The sequence below is a fragment of the Cetorhinus maximus genome, chromosome 3, assembly GCF_964194155.1.
Source record: "Cetorhinus maximus chromosome 3, sCetMax3.hap1.1, whole genome shotgun sequence".
NCBI lineage: Eukaryota > Metazoa > Chordata > Chondrichthyes > Lamniformes > Cetorhinidae > Cetorhinus > Cetorhinus maximus.
In genome coordinates, this window is record NC_135881.1 from 195,183,884 (window position 1) to 195,200,760 (window position 16,877).

The 16,877-nt window shown below is 44.6% G+C and overlaps 2 protein-coding genes across 6 annotated transcripts in view; one reads left to right on the forward strand and one right to left on the reverse strand.

The window, feature by feature from the left end:
• The window catches only part of fyco1a (FYVE and coiled-coil domain autophagy adaptor 1a), a 197,293-nt gene that overhangs the window by 116,117 nt on the left and 64,299 nt on the right, over positions 1–16,877 (forward strand). The window lies entirely within an intron of this gene.
• On the reverse strand, positions 14,960–16,558 carry LOC144679152 (C-C chemokine receptor type 9-like). Its single transcript, XM_078539520.1, has 2 exons — positions 16,386–16,558; positions 14,960–16,183 (listed from the first exon to the last, which is right to left on the reverse strand). The coding sequence occupies exons 1-2, from the start codon at positions 16,503–16,505 to the stop codon at positions 15,104–15,106; spliced, it is 1,200 nt and encodes a 399-aa protein (XP_078395646.1). The 5' UTR covers positions 16,506–16,558; the 3' UTR covers positions 14,960–15,103.

The window sequence follows — 16,877 nt, forward strand, 5'->3', positions numbered from 1 at the left end:
CAAGAGGGAGGTTGTCCATTCAAACATTATAATGAGGCTGGGGGCACCACTTTTAACCTTTTTTTCAATGTTTAATGCTGGCCGGTTAGGTTTTCCTGTCTTCAGGAAACCTGGCACCCTCCACTACCCACCTCCGCCCCCCAAAATCCAGGAAGGAGAACACTGTTTTGGGGAAAATATAAATGCCCTTCCAGCACTGCATGTGAGCCAGGTGGAGCAGTAGTGCTTCCCTCACCCCTCCCCGGCTCTGACCTCAAACAAACCTGCTTCCCTGGCATCCCAATTCCATACCGCTACCCAAGGCCCCTGGGTCAGAGATCAGACGTACAGTCCCACTAACGCAGCAACAAGTTCCTTAAATGTTCCTGGTGTCCTCTGGATTGTTCCTTGTCTGACTGAGAGCCAGGCCTGCCAATCGGGCCATCTCCTAGTTGGGATTCCTGTTTTTAAAAAAAATTATCCGCAGGATACAAGCAGACTGTTTCCTGTGGCTGAGGCGTCTAGATCAAGGGGCTAGGAATGCAATCGTATATCTTAGAGATTTAACATAGAGAACAGGAGAAACCACTTTACACAGAGACTTGTGAGGCTGTGGAATTAATTTCTGTGGTTAGTGGTTGAGGCAAAAACGATGGTCTGAAACTTCCTAGTTGTAATTAAGAAAATCGTTGTGCCTACCAGTGGCCAACTGAGGGAGTTACATGCGAGTTTGCAGGTAAGCTTATTTGCATACTCATTAGTGCGAGCATTGATGTAAAACCCATGTAAAATGGGTATATTTGCAGCTGAACTTCCAAGAAACTTATTTTCAGCCTTTTCAATGCACTGTTCAAGGCACAATTTTGACCATTCAAGTGCTATCTGTGCCCAGAGGACAGGGTTCCATCCATGAGTAAGGTTGCTAACCCTCCAAGATTGGCCTTAAGTCTCCAGGAACTGAAGATCAATCTCCAGGACACTGCTGTGTACAACCCTGGAGAAATATCATAGAAACATTAAGAAAGATTATTTTTTCATTTTCTTTGAACATTTCTCTTCACCAGATATAAAAATATTAAAAATAGGTAAAAGGCTGTTTGGTTGACAGTCAAGCATCATCCAGTTGGGCAATCACAGAATCACACAGTGCAGAAGAGGCCTATCGGCCCACCGAGTCTGCACCGACACCTGAGAAACACCTGACCTACCTACCTAATCCCATTTACCAGCACTTGGCCCATAGCTTCAATGTTATGACGTGCCAAGTGCTCATCCAGGTACTTTTTAAAGGATGTGAGGCAACCCGCCTCCACCACCCTCCCAGGCAGCGCATTCCAGACCGTCACCACCCTCTGGGTAAAAAAGGTTTTCCTCACACCCCCCCTAAACCTTCTGCCCCTCACCTTGAGCTCATGTCCCCTCATGACTGACCCTTCAACTAAGAGGAACAGTTGCTCCCTATCCACCCTGTCCATGCCCCTCATAATCTTGTACACCTCGATCAGGTCACCTCTCAGTCTTCTCTGCTCCAATGAAAACAACCCAAGTCTATCTAACCTCTCTTCATAACTTAAATGTTTCATCCCAGGCAACATCCTGGTGAATCTCCTCTGCACCCCGTCCAGTGCAATCACATCCTTCCTATAATGTGGCAACCAGAACTGCACACAGTACTCCAGCTGTGGCCTCACCAAGGTTCTATACAACTCCAACATGAGCTCCCTACTTTTGTAATCTATGCCTCGATTGATAAAGGCAAGTGTCCCATATGCCTCTTTTACCACCCCACGGACATGCCCCTCCGCCTTCAGAGATCTATGGACACACACGCCAAGGTCCCTTTGTTCCTCAGAACTTCCTCGCGTTACGCCGTTCATTGAATACTTCCTTGTCAAATTACTTCTTCCAAAGTGTATCACCTCACACTTTTCAGGGTTAAATTCCATCTGGCACTTATCTGCCCATTTGACCATACCGTCCATATTTTCCTGTAGCCCAAGACACTCAACCTCACTGTTAACCACCCGGCCAATCTTTGTGTCATCCGCAAACTTACTAATCCTCCCCCCTACATAGTCATCTATGTCGTTTATATAAATGACGAATAATAGGGGACCCAGCACAGATCCCTGTGCTATGCCACTGGATACGGGCTTCCAGTCACTAAAGCAGCCTTCTGTCATCACCCTCTGTCTCCTACAACTAAGCTAATTTTGAATCCACCTTATCAAATTACCCTGTATCCCATGTGCATTTGCCTTCTTTATAAGTCTCCCATATGGGACCTTGTCAAAGGCTTTGCTGAAATCCATATAAACTACATCAACTGCATTACCCTCATCTACACACCTGGTCACCTCAAAAAATTCAATCAAATTTGTTGAGCATGACCTCCCTCTGACAAAGCCATGTTGACTATCCCTGATCAAACCTTGCCTCCAAATGGAGATCGATTCTCTCCTTCAGAATTTTCTCCAGTAGTTTCCCTACCACTGACGTGAGACTCACTGGTCTGTAGTTCTCTAACTTATCTCTACAACCCTTCTTAAATAGCAGAACCACATTAGCTGTTCTCCAGTCCTCTGGCACTTCCCCCGTGGCCAGAGAGGAATTAAAAATTTGGGTCAGAGCCCCTGCAATCTCCTCCTTTGCCTCCTTCAGCAGTCTGGGACACAAATCAACTGGACCTGGAGATTTGTCCACTTTTAAGCCTGCCAACACCTCCAATACCTTGTCACTCCCTGTATCAATTTGCTCAAGAGCCTCACAGTCTCTCTCCCTGAGTTCCATACCTTCATCCTCATTCTCTTGGGTGAAGACGGATGTGAAATATTCGTTCAACACTCTACCGATGTCCTCTGGCTCCATCCATAGATTTCCCCCTTGGTCCCTAATGGGCCCAGCACTTTCCCTGGTTATCCTCTTCCCATTGATAAACTTAGAGTATCTTGGGATTTTCCCTACTTTTACCAGCCAGAGCTTTCTCATATCCCCTCTTTGCTCTCCTAATTGCTTTCTTAAGCTCCACTCTCTACTCCGCTGATTTGCTCCTCTTGTACCTGCTAAAAGCCTCTAGAACCATAGAACACTACAGCACAGAAAACAGGCCATTCGGCCCTTCTAGTCTGTGCTGAAATATTATTCCGATAGTCTCATTGACCTGCACCTAGTCCATAACCCTCCAGACCTCTCCCATCCATGTATCTATCTAATTTATTCTTAAAACTTAGGAGTGAGCCCGCATTTACCACGTCAGATGGTAGCTCGTTCCACACTCTCACCAATCTCTGAGTGAAGAAGTTCCCCCTAATGTTCCCCCTAAACCTTTCCCCTTTCACCCTAAAGCCATGTCCTCTCGTGTTTCTCCTAATCTAAGTGGAAAGAGCCTACTCGCATTTACTCTGTCTATACCCCTCACAATTTTGTAAACTTCTATCAAATCTCCCCTCATTCTTCTACGCTCCAAGGAATAAAGTCCTAACCTGTTTAATCTTTCCCTGTAACTCAACTCCTTAAGACCCGGCAACATCGTAGTAAATCTTCTCTGCACTCTCTCAATCTTACTGATATCCTTCCTGTAGTTAGGCGACCAGAACTGCACACAATACTCCAAAGTTGGCCTCACCAATGTCTTATACAACCTCACCATAACATCCCAACTCCTATACTCAATACTTTGATTTATGAAGGCCAGTATGCCAAAAGCTTTCTTTATAACCTCTACCTGTGACGCCACTTTCAGGGAATTATGTATCTGAACTCCCAGATCCCTTTGTTCCTCCGCACTCCTCAGTGCCCTACCATTTACTGTGTATGTCCTACCTTGGTTTGACCTTCCAAAATGTAACACCTCACACTTTTCTGTATTAAATTCCATCTGCTATTTTCTGGCCCATTTTTCCAGTTGGTCCAGATCTCTCTGCAAGCTTTGAAAGCCTTCCTCGCTGTCCGCAACGTCTCCAATCTTAGTGTCATCAGCAAACTTGCTGATCCAATTCAGCACATTATCATCCAAATCATTGATATAGACAACAAACAACAATGGTCCCAGTACAGATCCCTGAGGCACACCACTGGTCACAGACCTCCAGTCTGAGAAGCAATCATCCACTACCACTCTCTGTCTTCTCTCACACAGCCAATTTCGAATCCAGTTTACAACCTCTCCATGGATACCAAGTGTCTGAACCTTCTGAACTAACCTCCCATGTGGGACCTTGTCAAAGGCCTTACTAAAGTCCAAGTAGACAACATCCACAGCCTTTCCTTCACCTACTTTCTTGGTAACCTCCTCGAAAAACTCTACAAGGTTCATTAAACACGACCTACCACACACAAAGCCATGCTGACTATCCTTACTCAGCCCTTGGCTGTCCAAATAATTATATATCCGATCTCTCAGAACACCTTCCAATAATTTACCTACTACTGACGTCAGGCTCACTGGCCTGTAATTACCTGGTTTACTTTTGGAGCCTTTTTTTAAACAACGGAACAACGTGAGCTACCCTCCAATCCTCCGGCACCTCACCCGTGGCTAAGGACATTTTAAGTATTTCTGCCAGGGCCCCTGCAATTTCTACACTAGTCTCCCTCAAGGTCCGAGGGAATATCATGTCAGGCCCGGGGGATTTATCTACCTTTATTCGCTGTAAGGCAGCAAGCACCTCCTCCTCTTTAATCTCTATATGTTCCATGAAACTACTGCTTGTTTCCCTTCCTTCCTTATACACTATGCCAGTTTCCTGAGTAAATACTGATGCAAAAAAACTGTTTAAGATCTCCCCCATCTTGTGAGGCTGCACACATAGACGGCCACTCTGATCTTCAAGGGGACCAATTGTGTCCCTTACTATCCTTTTACTCTTAATATACTTGTAGAAACCCTTCGGGTTTACCTTCACATTATCTTCCAAAGCAACCTCATGTTTTCTTTTTGCCTTCCTGATTTCCTTTTTTAGTATTTTCTTACATTGTCTATACTCTACAAGTACCTCATTTGCTTCTTGTTGCCTATACCTGCTATACACCTCTCTCTTCTTAACCAGATTGCCAATATCCCTTGAAAACCAAGGTTCCCTATGCCTGTTAACTTTGCCTTTAATCCTGACAGGAACATGCAAACTCTGCACTCTCAAAATTTTGCCTTTGAATGCCTTCCACTTACTGAACACATCCTTGCCAGAAAACAACTTATGCCAATCCACTCTTCCTAGGTCCTTTCTTATTTCCATAAAATTGGCCTTTCTCCAATTTAGAATCTCAACTCGAGGACCAGACCTATTCTTATCCATAATTAGCTTAAAACTAATGACATTGTGGTCACTGGACCCAAAATGTTCGCCTACACATACTTCTGTCACCTGACCTGCCTGGTTCCCTAATAGGAGATCAAGTATTGCATCCTCTCTCGTTGGTACCTCTATATATTGATTTAGAAAACTTTCCTGAACACATTTAACAAACTCCAAGCCATCCAGCCCTTTTACAGTATGGGAGTCCCAGTCAATATGTGGAAAGTTAAAATCTCCTACTATCACAACTTTCTGTTTCTTACATCGGCCTGCTATCTCTCTACAGATTTGCTCCTCCAATTCTCTCTGACTATTGGGCGGTCTATAATACAACCCTATTAGTGTGGTCATACCTTTCCCATTCCTCAGCTCCACCCATATGGCCTCTGTAGTCGAGCCCTCGGGGCTGTCCTGCTTACGCACAGCTGTGATATTTTCCCTGACTAGTAATGCCACTCCTCCCCCTTTCATCCCTCCCCCTCTATCACGTCTGAAACAACGGAACCCCGGAACATTGAGCTGCCAGTCCTGCCCCACCTGCAACCAAGTCTCACTAATAGCAATAATGTCTTAATCCCACGTGCCAATCCATGCCCTAAGCTCATCTGCCTTTCCGACAATACTCCTTGCATTGAAATAGATGTACCTGAGAACATTTCTATCACGTACGGACCCTTGATTTCTGTCTGTACATGGATTCCTCACTTGACCTTTATCCTCCTCCACCTCACTATCTGCTCTAACACTCTGGTTCCCCTCCCCCTGCAAATCTAGTTTAAACGCCCCGGAGCAGCACTAGCAAACCTACCCGCTAGGATGTTAGTCCCCCTCCAGTTCAGGTGCAAACCGTCCCGTCGGAACAGGTCCCACCTTCCCTGGAACAGAGCCCAATTGTCAAGAAACATGAAGTCCTCCCTCCTGCACCATCTCCTTAGCCATGTATTTAGCTGCATTATCCTCCTTTTTCTAGCCTCACTAGCACCTGGCACGGGTAGCACTCCTGAGATCGTAACCCTGGAGGTCCTGTCCTTCAACTTTGCACCTAACTCCCTAAACTCTCTTTGCAGGACCTCCTCCTCCTCCCTATCCACGTCATTGGTCCCTACATGGACCATGACATCTGGCTGCTCACCCTCCCTCCTGAGAATACTGAGAACTCGATCCGAGATATCGCGGACCCTGGCACCAGGGAGGCAACAGACCATCCGGGATTCTCAATCTCTCCCACAGAACCTCCTATCTGTCCCCCTAACTATCGAATCCCCTATCACTACTGCTCTCCTCTTTTCCTTCTCATTGTATCCTGAATATCTCTGGGCATCCATGGTTCTCTAGGCTTGTTACTCCTTCCTATCACCCTAGAGGGAACATGTTGAGCCTGTACCCTCCCCATTTCCTTTTTGAATGCACCCTACTGCTCTTCTGTAGATTTCCCCACAAGTAGCTATTCCCAGTCTACTTTGGACAGATCCTGCCTTATTTTACTAAAATCCTCTCCCAATCCAAAACATTTTTTTGCAACTTGTCTATTTCTTTGTCCATAACAAACTTAAATTGTAACATGTTGTGGTCGCTATCACTAAAATGCTCCCCCACCACCACCTCAACCACCTGTCCTGCTTCATTCCCCAGAATTAGGTCCAGCACTGCGCCATCCCTTGTTGGACCTTCTATATATCGACCTAAAAAGTTCTCCTGTACACATTTCAAGAAATCCACTCCATCCAAGCCCTTAACACTATGTCTATCCCAATTAATGTTGGGAAAGTTGAAATCACCTAATATAATTACCCTATTGTTATTGTTTTTACACACCTCCGCAAATTGTGCACATATTTGCTCCTCAATTTCCTGCTGACTATCTGGGGGGTCTATAATAAACACCTAACAATGTGGCTTCCCCTTTTTTATTCCTAAGCTCTACCTACAAAGCTTCATCCAATGCCCCCTCCAAGATATCATCTCTCCCTACTGCAGTAACTGACTCCTTAACTAATAATGCAATGCTGCCGCCTCTTTTACCCCCTCCCCTGTCTCGCCTGAAGATTCTATATCCCGGAATGTTGAGCTGCCAATCCTTCCCCTCCCTCAACCACGTCTCTGTGATGGCTACTATATCACAATTCCATGTGTCAATCCTCCCCCTTAACGCATCCATTTTACCTGTAATACTCTTGGCATTAAAGTAGAGGCCATCCAGCCTTGCCTTACTCCCTTGAAACTTAATGCAGCTATACTCCCTCTGACTTGATTGTTTTACTATATTATGATTTATCCCTATTCTGCTAACATTCTGTGACCCCTCCCCCTGCCGAATTAGTTTAAACTCCTCCCAACAGCATTAGCAAACCTGCCCGCAAGGATGTTAGTCCCACTCTGGTTCAGATGTAGACCGTCCCGCTTGTACAGGTCCCACCTTCCCCAGAAATACACTCCCTCCTGCACCAACTCTTAAGCCATGTATTCTGCGCTATTCTCCTATTCCTGTGCTCGCTAGCACGTGGCACTGGGAGTAATCCAGAGATGACAACCCGAGAGGTCCTGCTTTTCAGTCTACTGCCTAACTCCCTGAATTCTTGATGCAAGACTTCATCCCTCTTTCTACCACGTCATTGGTACCAACATGTACCATGACCTATGCCTTATCACCTTCTTCCTTCAGGATGCCCTGCAACTGTTCAGTGACATCCCGGACCCTGGCACCAGGGAGGCAACACACCATCCTGGAGTCGTGTTGACGGCCACAGTAGCGCATGTCTGTTCCCCTGACAATAGAATCCCCTATTACTATTGCTCTTCCTCTCTTCCTCCCCTCCAGTACAGACTTTCTGCTTGTGGTGCCAGAAGCTTGGCTTGGAGGAAACAGCACCCTCATCAGCCTCCAAAATGGAATACCAATTTGCGAGCAGGACCCCAGGGGACTCCTGAACTACCTGCCTGTTTCTCTTGGACTGCCTGGTGATCACCCATTCTCTTCCTTCCTCAAGTCCCTTCAGCTACATTGTGATCACCTCTCTAAACGTGCTATCCACAAAGCTCTCAGACTCACGGATGCTCCACATGTCCCCAGCTGCCGCTCCAGCTCTGAAATCCAAGCTTCCAGGAGCTGCAGCTGGACACACTTCCTGCACACATGCTGGTCCCAGGCACTGAAACTGTTCCTGGCTTCCCACAAGAAGCACAAGGAGTACACCACGGTTTCAAGCTCTCCTGCCATGACTTATCCCTTTAAATTAAACCTTTTAAATCAATTACTCTAGGGCCCTTCTTTCCTGATCCTCATTACTACAGAATATACACAAAAAGACCTTAAACTATAAGCGATAAAAGTAGTAAATACTTACCCAACCTTACCCACTACTCACCAGTCATTCCTCTCCCTTGTAGCCTATACTGCTGCAGCAGGGCAAGACCACTCTCTGAAGATTTAAGAAATTGGATAGCAAAGAAAAAATACAAAGAGCACCTCTTCCCCTATGCACCAAATTGCCACTGTGCACCAAATTGCCAATACCCACACTCACTCTGGCTGTGACTCACTCAGCATGCAGTCTTTCCCCTACTCATGTGGAAGCACAGTGATCAAGCACAATGATTCTTTTTACTTTCAAATTGGCGTAGAAAGACAGTACGTCACAAGGATGGATGTGTTGGCCGACTAAAGGCTGTAGGATGAGGGAAAGTCATGTGATGAAACCACCAGGAATGCATTTAATTGTAATTGACAGCCCTACGAGAAGGACACAGAACTTCAATGATGCAGCCCTGCCGGAAGCATTGGAAGACAAGAGGCACTACTCCTGGGTGTGCAGGTCCTAAGCCTGCCAGAACTATTATTTGTGACACTAAGTAAAAAGGGTGAGGCCATGGAGAGATTTGAAAACACGAACGAGAATTTAAAAATTAAGATATTGCTTAACTGCGAACCAACGTAGATCAACAAGCAAAGAAGTGATGGGTGAATGGGACTTGGTGTGAGTTGGGACACAGACAGCAGAGATTTGGATGGCCTCAAGTTTACAGAGGGTGGAATTTGGGAGGCCAGCCAAGGTTACATTGGCATAGCCAAGTCTAGAGGGAACAGAGACATGGATGAGGCGTATTTTTTATTCATTCATGGGATGTGAGCTTCGCTGGCTGGGCCAGCATTTATTGCCCATCCCTAGTTGCCCTTGAGAAGGTGGTAGTGAGCTGCCTTCTTGAACCGCTGCAGTCTATGTTGGCACACCCACAGTGCTGTTAGGAAGGGAGTTCCAGGATTTTGACCCAGCGACAGTGAAGAAACAGCGATATATTTCCAAGTCAGGACAATGAGTGACTTGGAAGGGAACTTCTAGATGGTGGTTTTCCCATCTATTTGCTGCCCTTGTCCTTCTAGATGGTAGCGGTCGTGAGTTTGGAAGGTGCTGTCGAAGGAGCCTTGGTGAAGTCCTGCAGTGCATCTTGTAGATGGTACACGCTGCTGCTACTGTGCGTCGGTGGTGGAGGGAGTGAATGTTTGTGGATGTGGTGCCAATCAAGCGGGCTGCTTTGTCCTGGATGATGTCAAGCTCCTTGAGTGTTGTGGGAACTGCACTCATCCAGGCAAGTGGGGAGTATTCCATCACACTCCTGACTTGTGCCTTGTAAATGGCGGAGAGGCTTTGGAGTGTCAGGAGGTGGGTTACTCATCACATTATTCCTAGCCTCTGACCTGCTTTTGTAGCCACAGTATGTATACGGCTAGTCCAGTTCAGTTTCTGGTCAATGGTAACCCCTAGGATGTTGATAGTGGGGAATTCAGTGATGGTAATGCCATTGAACATCAAGGGGCAATGGTTGGATTCTCTCTTGTTGGAGATGGTCATTGCCTGACACTTGTGTGGTGTGAATGTTACTTGCCACTTGTCAGCCCAAGCCTGGATATTGTCCAGGTCTTGCTGCATTTGGACATAGACTGCTTCAGTATCTAAGGAGTCGCGAATGGTGCTAATATTGTGCAATCATCAGCGAACATCCCCACTTCTGACCTTGTGATGGAAGGTCATTGATGAAGCAGCTGAAGCTGGTTGGGCTGAGGACACTACCCTGAGGAACTCCTGCAGTGATGTCTTGGAGCCGAGATGACTGACCTCCAACAACCACAACCATCTTCCTTTGTGCTAGGTTTGATTCCAACCAGTGGAGAGTTTTCCCCCTGATTCCGATTGACTCTAGTTTAGCTAGGACTCCTTGATGCCACACTCTGTCAAATGCTGCCTTGACTTCAAGGGCGGTCACTCTCACCTCACCTCCCAGAGTTCAGCTCTTTTGTCCATGTTTAAACCAAGGCTGTAATGAGGTCAGGAGCTGAGTGGCCCTGGCATAACCCAAACTGGGCATCAGTGAGCAGGTTATTGCTAAGCAAGTGCCACTTGATAGCACTTTTGATGACCCCTTCCATAACTTTACTGATGATGGAGAGTAGACTGGTGGGGCTATAATTAGCCGGGTTCGTTTTGTCCTGCTTTTTTTTTTACAGGACATATCTGGGCAATTTTCCACATAGCCGGGTAGATGCCAGTGTTGTAGCTGTACTGGAACAGCTTGGCTAGGGGCGCGGCAAGCTCTGGAGCACAGGTCGTCAGTACTATTGCCGGAATATTTTCAGGGCCCATAGCTTTTGCAGTATCCAGTGCCTTCAGCCATTTCTTGATATCACGTGGAGTGAATCGAATTGGCTGAAGACTGGCATCTGTGATACTGGGGACCTCCAGAGGAGGCCGAGATGGATCATCTACTTGGCACTTCTGGCTGAAGATTGTAGCAACTGCTTCAGCCTTATCTTTTGCACTGATGTGCTGGGCTCCTCCATCATCAAGGATGGGGATATTTGTGGAGCCTCCTCCTCCAGTGAGCTGTTTAATTGTCCACCACCATTCACGACTGGCAGGACTGCAGAGATTAGATCTGATCTGTTGGTTGTGGGATCGCTTAGCCCTGTCTGCTTATGTTGTTTGGCACGCAAGTAGTCCTATGTTATAGCTTCACCAGGTTGGCACCTCATTTTTAGGTATGCCTGGTGCTGCACCTGGCATGCCCTCCTGCACTCTTCATTGAACAGGGTTGATCCCCTGGCTTGATGGTAATGGTAGAGTGAGGGATATGCAGGCCATTAGGTTACAGATTGTGTTTGAGTACAATTCTGCTGCTACTGATGGCCCACAGCACCTCATGGATGCCCAGTCTTGAGTTGCTAGATCTGTTCGAAATCTATCCCATTTAGCATGGTGGTAGTGCCATATAACACAATGGAGGGTATCCTCAATGTGAAGCCAGGACTTCGTCTCCACAACGACTGTGCGGTGGTCACTTCTACTGACACTGTCATGGACAGATGCATCTGCGGCAGGTAGGTTGGTGAAGATGAGATCAAGTATATTTTTCCCTCTTGTTGGTTCCCTCACCATCTACTGCATGCTCAGTCTAGCAGCTATGTTCTTTAGGACTCGGCCAGCTCAGTCAACAGTGGTGCTACCGAGCCACTCTTGGTGGTGGACATTGAAGTCCCCCACCCTGAGTACATTCTGCGCCCTTGCCACCCTCAGCGCTTCCTCCAAGTGGTGTTCAACATGGAGGAGCACTGATTCATCAGCTGAGGGAGGGCGGTACACGGTAATCAGCAGGAGGTTTCCTTGCCCATGTTTGACCTGATGCCATGAGACTTCATGGGTCCGAAGTTGATGTTGAGGATTCTCAGGGCAACTCCCTCCCACAGTATACCACTGTGCCGCCACCTCTGTTGGGTCTGTCCTGCCGGTGGGACAGGACATACCCAGGGATGGTGATGGTGGTGTCTGGGACATTATCTGTAAGGTATGATTCCATGAGGATAACTATGTCAGGCTGTTTCTTGACTCGTCTGTGAGACAGCTCTCTCAATTTTGATACTAGCCCCCAGATGTAGTAAGGAGGACGTTTCCGGTTGCTAAGTCGATACTGGGTGGTCCATCCGATTTCATTCCTTTTTTGAGACTTTGTAGCGGTTTGATATAACCGAGTGGCTTGCTAGACTATTTCAGAGGGCATTTGAGAGTCAACCACATTGCTGTGGTCTGGAGTCACATGTAGGCCAGACCTGGTAAGGACGGCAGATTTCCCTCCCAAAAGGGCATTAGTGAACTAGATGGGTTTTCACAACAATCAACAATGGTTTCACGGTCATCATTAGACTTTTTATTCCAGATTTTTATTGAATTCAAATTCCACTATCTGCCATGGCAAGATTTGAACCCAGGCCTCCAGAGCATTACCCTGGGTCTCTGGATTACTCGTTCAGTGACAGTACTACACCATCGCCTCCCCTTATAGGGTTACTGAAGCAGAGGCAAAATTACAAAAGTAGAAGTAAGTAGGTTTGGTGGTGGCATAGATATGAGGTCAGATGCTTATCTTGGAGTCAAATATGCAGTCAGTGTTGTGTAATCTGTCTCAGCCTCAGACAGTGACCAGGGACAACACGAGTTGGTATCTAGGGAACAGAATTTGTCACACGATCAGAAACCAATGGCTTCAGTCTTCCCAGTATTCAGTTATAGAAGATTTCTACACATCCAGCACTGAATGTTGGAGAAGGAGTTTGACAATTTAGAGACAGTGGAGAGTTTTAGACAGAGGTGGGGGTGGTGGATGTCATCAACGTACATGTGGAAACTGACGTGTTTTCAGATGATGTCAACAAGGGGCAATATGTAGATATGAAATAGGAGGGGGCCAAGGATAGATCCTTGGGGGACAACAAAAGTAACAGTGCAGGAACAGGAAGAGAAGCCATTACAGGTGATTCTCTAGCTAAGATCAGATGGATCTTGAAGAGGTCAAGGAGGTCTGAATCTTCTAAATGGTGTCATGCACTACCTGCATATTTATGGAACCCCTTTCCTGTGCATAGATGAGAGGGTACATTATATCCAACATTGATGGGGAAGCTAGCAACCCCAAAGAGCTGTGACCTATCCTCTCTGGTGCCTGGCTGCAATGTCACAGCTCATCAAGTGAGCTGTAAAGGCAACAGTGACCTGGTCTAAGCATGCCAATACTCCCCTGTTGGAGTATGTTGCAGAGATCGTCCATGGCTGCCTGAGAGGAGCTTAAATTGGAAAATCTGAAGGCAGCGATTACCTCCATTGCTGCCAAGAGAGCAGATGATGAGCATCCTGAAGAGCATGATTTGAGATCCAAATGGATCAGGTCACAGATGCAAATCCTTCCAGTTCAGAGCTCCCCACAGAAATCCTCATCGGACCTGGTAAGTCATGCATCATTTTGGCATGATGCCCGATTCTTCTTCCCTCCAACATGTGCTGTTGTTCCTTTCCTTCTGTAATAATGGAATTATGTGCCAAGGCCAAGGAGAAAAATCCATACATGTTGCTAAATTGCTCAGACAACAAGATAGGGGAGAGGGAGTTGGTGGTATAGGGCAAAAGACTTTGGGTGGTCAGACCCAGTAGCTGGCGGTCAAATTCAAGTCCAAGTCACAGTAACAATAAATCAAAAACAAAACGAGATTTTTTTTATTTTTTAAACAAAAAATATTAAGTAATCCAGTTTTTAAACCGTAAGATTATTATCAATAAAATCAAATTTGTGAGGTTATACAGTTAAGTAATAATCCACTACAGACAGCCTATGGAAAGAAAATCCATATCAAAACTCAAGAGATAAACTCTGAACCATTGTTATTACTGCACTGTAAAGAATCAAATAAGGAGGCAGATAATTGCAATTATAACAAAAATATGTCTTTAAAATAATGCAAGTTATTTAAAATGCTTTGTTTTTCAAAATTCCCCAATTTTGAGCTTTTAATTAGAACCATAGAAAAGTTACAGCACAGAAATCCAATACATACAATACATACAAAATAACTTATAGAAAAATACATCTAAAATCACAACAGCAAATGTTAGAAATCTGAAATAAAAATGGTCAGTCAATATTCGTAAAAATCACATATGGATTAGTGACCCTTTTCCAAATGCTGCTATTTCACTTAAATGCTTGTACTTTCATTCTTAACCACATCAGATGCCCTTGTCACAGGCTATAATATCTCACATCAATATTTCATAACTGAAACCAATATTTTTTGGCTGATACAAACTGTATCTAAACTTAACGCCGAGAAATACGGAAAGAATAGGATTGAGACAGTAGTGGACTTAAACATATTGAACAAATATTTATGTGTGTAGTTACATACTTGTACTTAATTAAACACATTTTATACTTATAGGTATTAAACACTACTCAATTTTGGTTTACAGATAGTAAGTAAGAAACCTATACGGCATGGAATTCAACTTAACTGAGTTAGTGTGGCCATGTTCAAAACCCTGATCTTCTGGTACAACTTCGACATTAAATCAGTGGAACTCAGAAAAAGGTGTAAATAGGTAAAATCTGCAGTTTAAGTTGTTTCTTCAGCTTTTGCTTCAAAGTTGGAGAGATTGGGGAACCCCAATCAGGCCAAATTCAGGCCCTTAATGAGCTGCACAAAAATCCCTATGATGCCAAATCCCTGTATAGCCACTTTTCAATCGCTGAGTTAGTATATGTACAGTATAAAGCATAGTCCAGCATTTGTAAAGAACATCAAGTGGGAGAGGAACAGGAGTTCAGAATTAGAAGTAGACAATAGCAATGTTGTTGTCTTTATAATGCCATAGCAGGCACATGAGTGCCTAGTGGGCCACTTTTGGTAAGCAGAATTGTCGTCGTCCTTCCAAAGCTACGGGAGGGGACCGGGAGAACTCTTATGGAATTCTAGTGCCATTATCTAAAATTTACAATTATACATCCAGTATCTGTTATAAAGGATGCACACTTGTTGTTTCAGATATACCTGATACAGGTCGTGATGTCTCAGACTCAGTTTTCAGATACCCAGCCAATTGTTTTTGACTAATACATCCAGCATCTTTTAAAATCTTCAGAAAGCTATTTCTAAACTTCACTCCAAGAAATACATAAAGAATAGGATTGAGACTGCAATGTACAAATGCAATACTCTCTGTTACAATAATTGCATAGTCTAGATTTGCAGTGTATTCACAACTAGGGATTTCTTCACTGAAGATCTGTAGAGCTTGCATCAACAAGACAATGTTGAATGGCAATTCACAAATCACAAATACAACTACAACTGCAAAGATAATCTTTAAAGATTTATGCTTCTGACACCCCTTATGCTGGAGCAGAGTTTTTGCAATGATTGAGTAGCAAATGATCATGGCCACAAAGGGTATCAGAAATCCCACTACCATTTGTGTTACATACATTCCCACTTTGAAGTTGCTGCCAGAATTGGAAGGATACATCAAAATGCAGATAGTTTTATCAGACATACCAGTATATGCTTCACTTAATATGAATTCTGGAAGAGTCAAAATGATTGCAAACCCCCAAACCCCTACACAAACTAACTTACTGTGAAACCTTTTATTTTTACTTTTGAGCATTTTTGTTGCTTGAACAATGGCTTTGTACCTGTTGACACTCACACAGGTGAGTATTAGCATACAGCTGTAGAAGTTGACAGTGTATGCCCCATTCACAATTTTGCACATAAAAGTTCCAAAAATCCATTCAATGTATGCATCAACTGCCCAGAATGGCAGGGTGCAGAGAAAGAGCAAGTCAGCAATCGCCAGATTCATCATGTAGACATCTGTCACAGTCTTCAGCTTCTCATAGTAAACATATGTCACAATGACCAAAGAATTCCCCAGAAGCCCTGTCACAAATACAACTGAATAAAAACAGGGCATGAAAATCCTCCCAAAGTTTCTGATGCCTGATGTTTCACAGGGTGTTGCAAAGAGTGAAGGATCAAGCATGTCAAGGTACAAATTATTGTCACTGGTGACTGGAAACTCGGTAACAGGTATCTGAAAATAGAACACTGGCAATTAGTGAAAACTGGAGTGTAAATTAAACAGTTAATTCTAATTCTTATGTCCGGTATTTACAATCCCCAGTTACTGAAACTAGAATGACTCATGCATTTACTTCAACAGTACTAAAAAAGTGGAAGGAATAAGTATGTCATCCAAATAAAAGTGATAGTTTACATATTAAAGAGAGGTTTACCTTCGCCATCTTTTTGCAGGTGTAGAACTTAGATGCACAGAGTGCTTTTTTATTCTTTGAACACACCACACAATGTCCACGGTTCCCACCACACAATGTCCACGGTTTCCTTCGCAGCATGAGCTTAGACTTTGAAGCGGAACCTTTCACTCACGCATTAGAAAAAGGAAGTACTATTTTTTGACTGAATGCTGACTTATCAGTTTAATAGCTTAAGGGCCCACCAAAGGAGTTCTACCCCCACATATTCTTCTTCTCCCCCATAACCTACTTCCATGCTTCCATTTATTGTTGCTATTGTTTTTTGTAGCAAAAATGTATCATGTGCCACCTTCTAGACCATTTCCCCACCGTATCAACACCCTAAAAGGGTCCTTTGATCTTCTCAAAATTTCATCATACTTCCTAATTTGGTATCAACTGCAAATTTCAACATAAATTTATCTAAATCCATATAGAAATCATAGATATACACAGTGAACAGAAATGTCA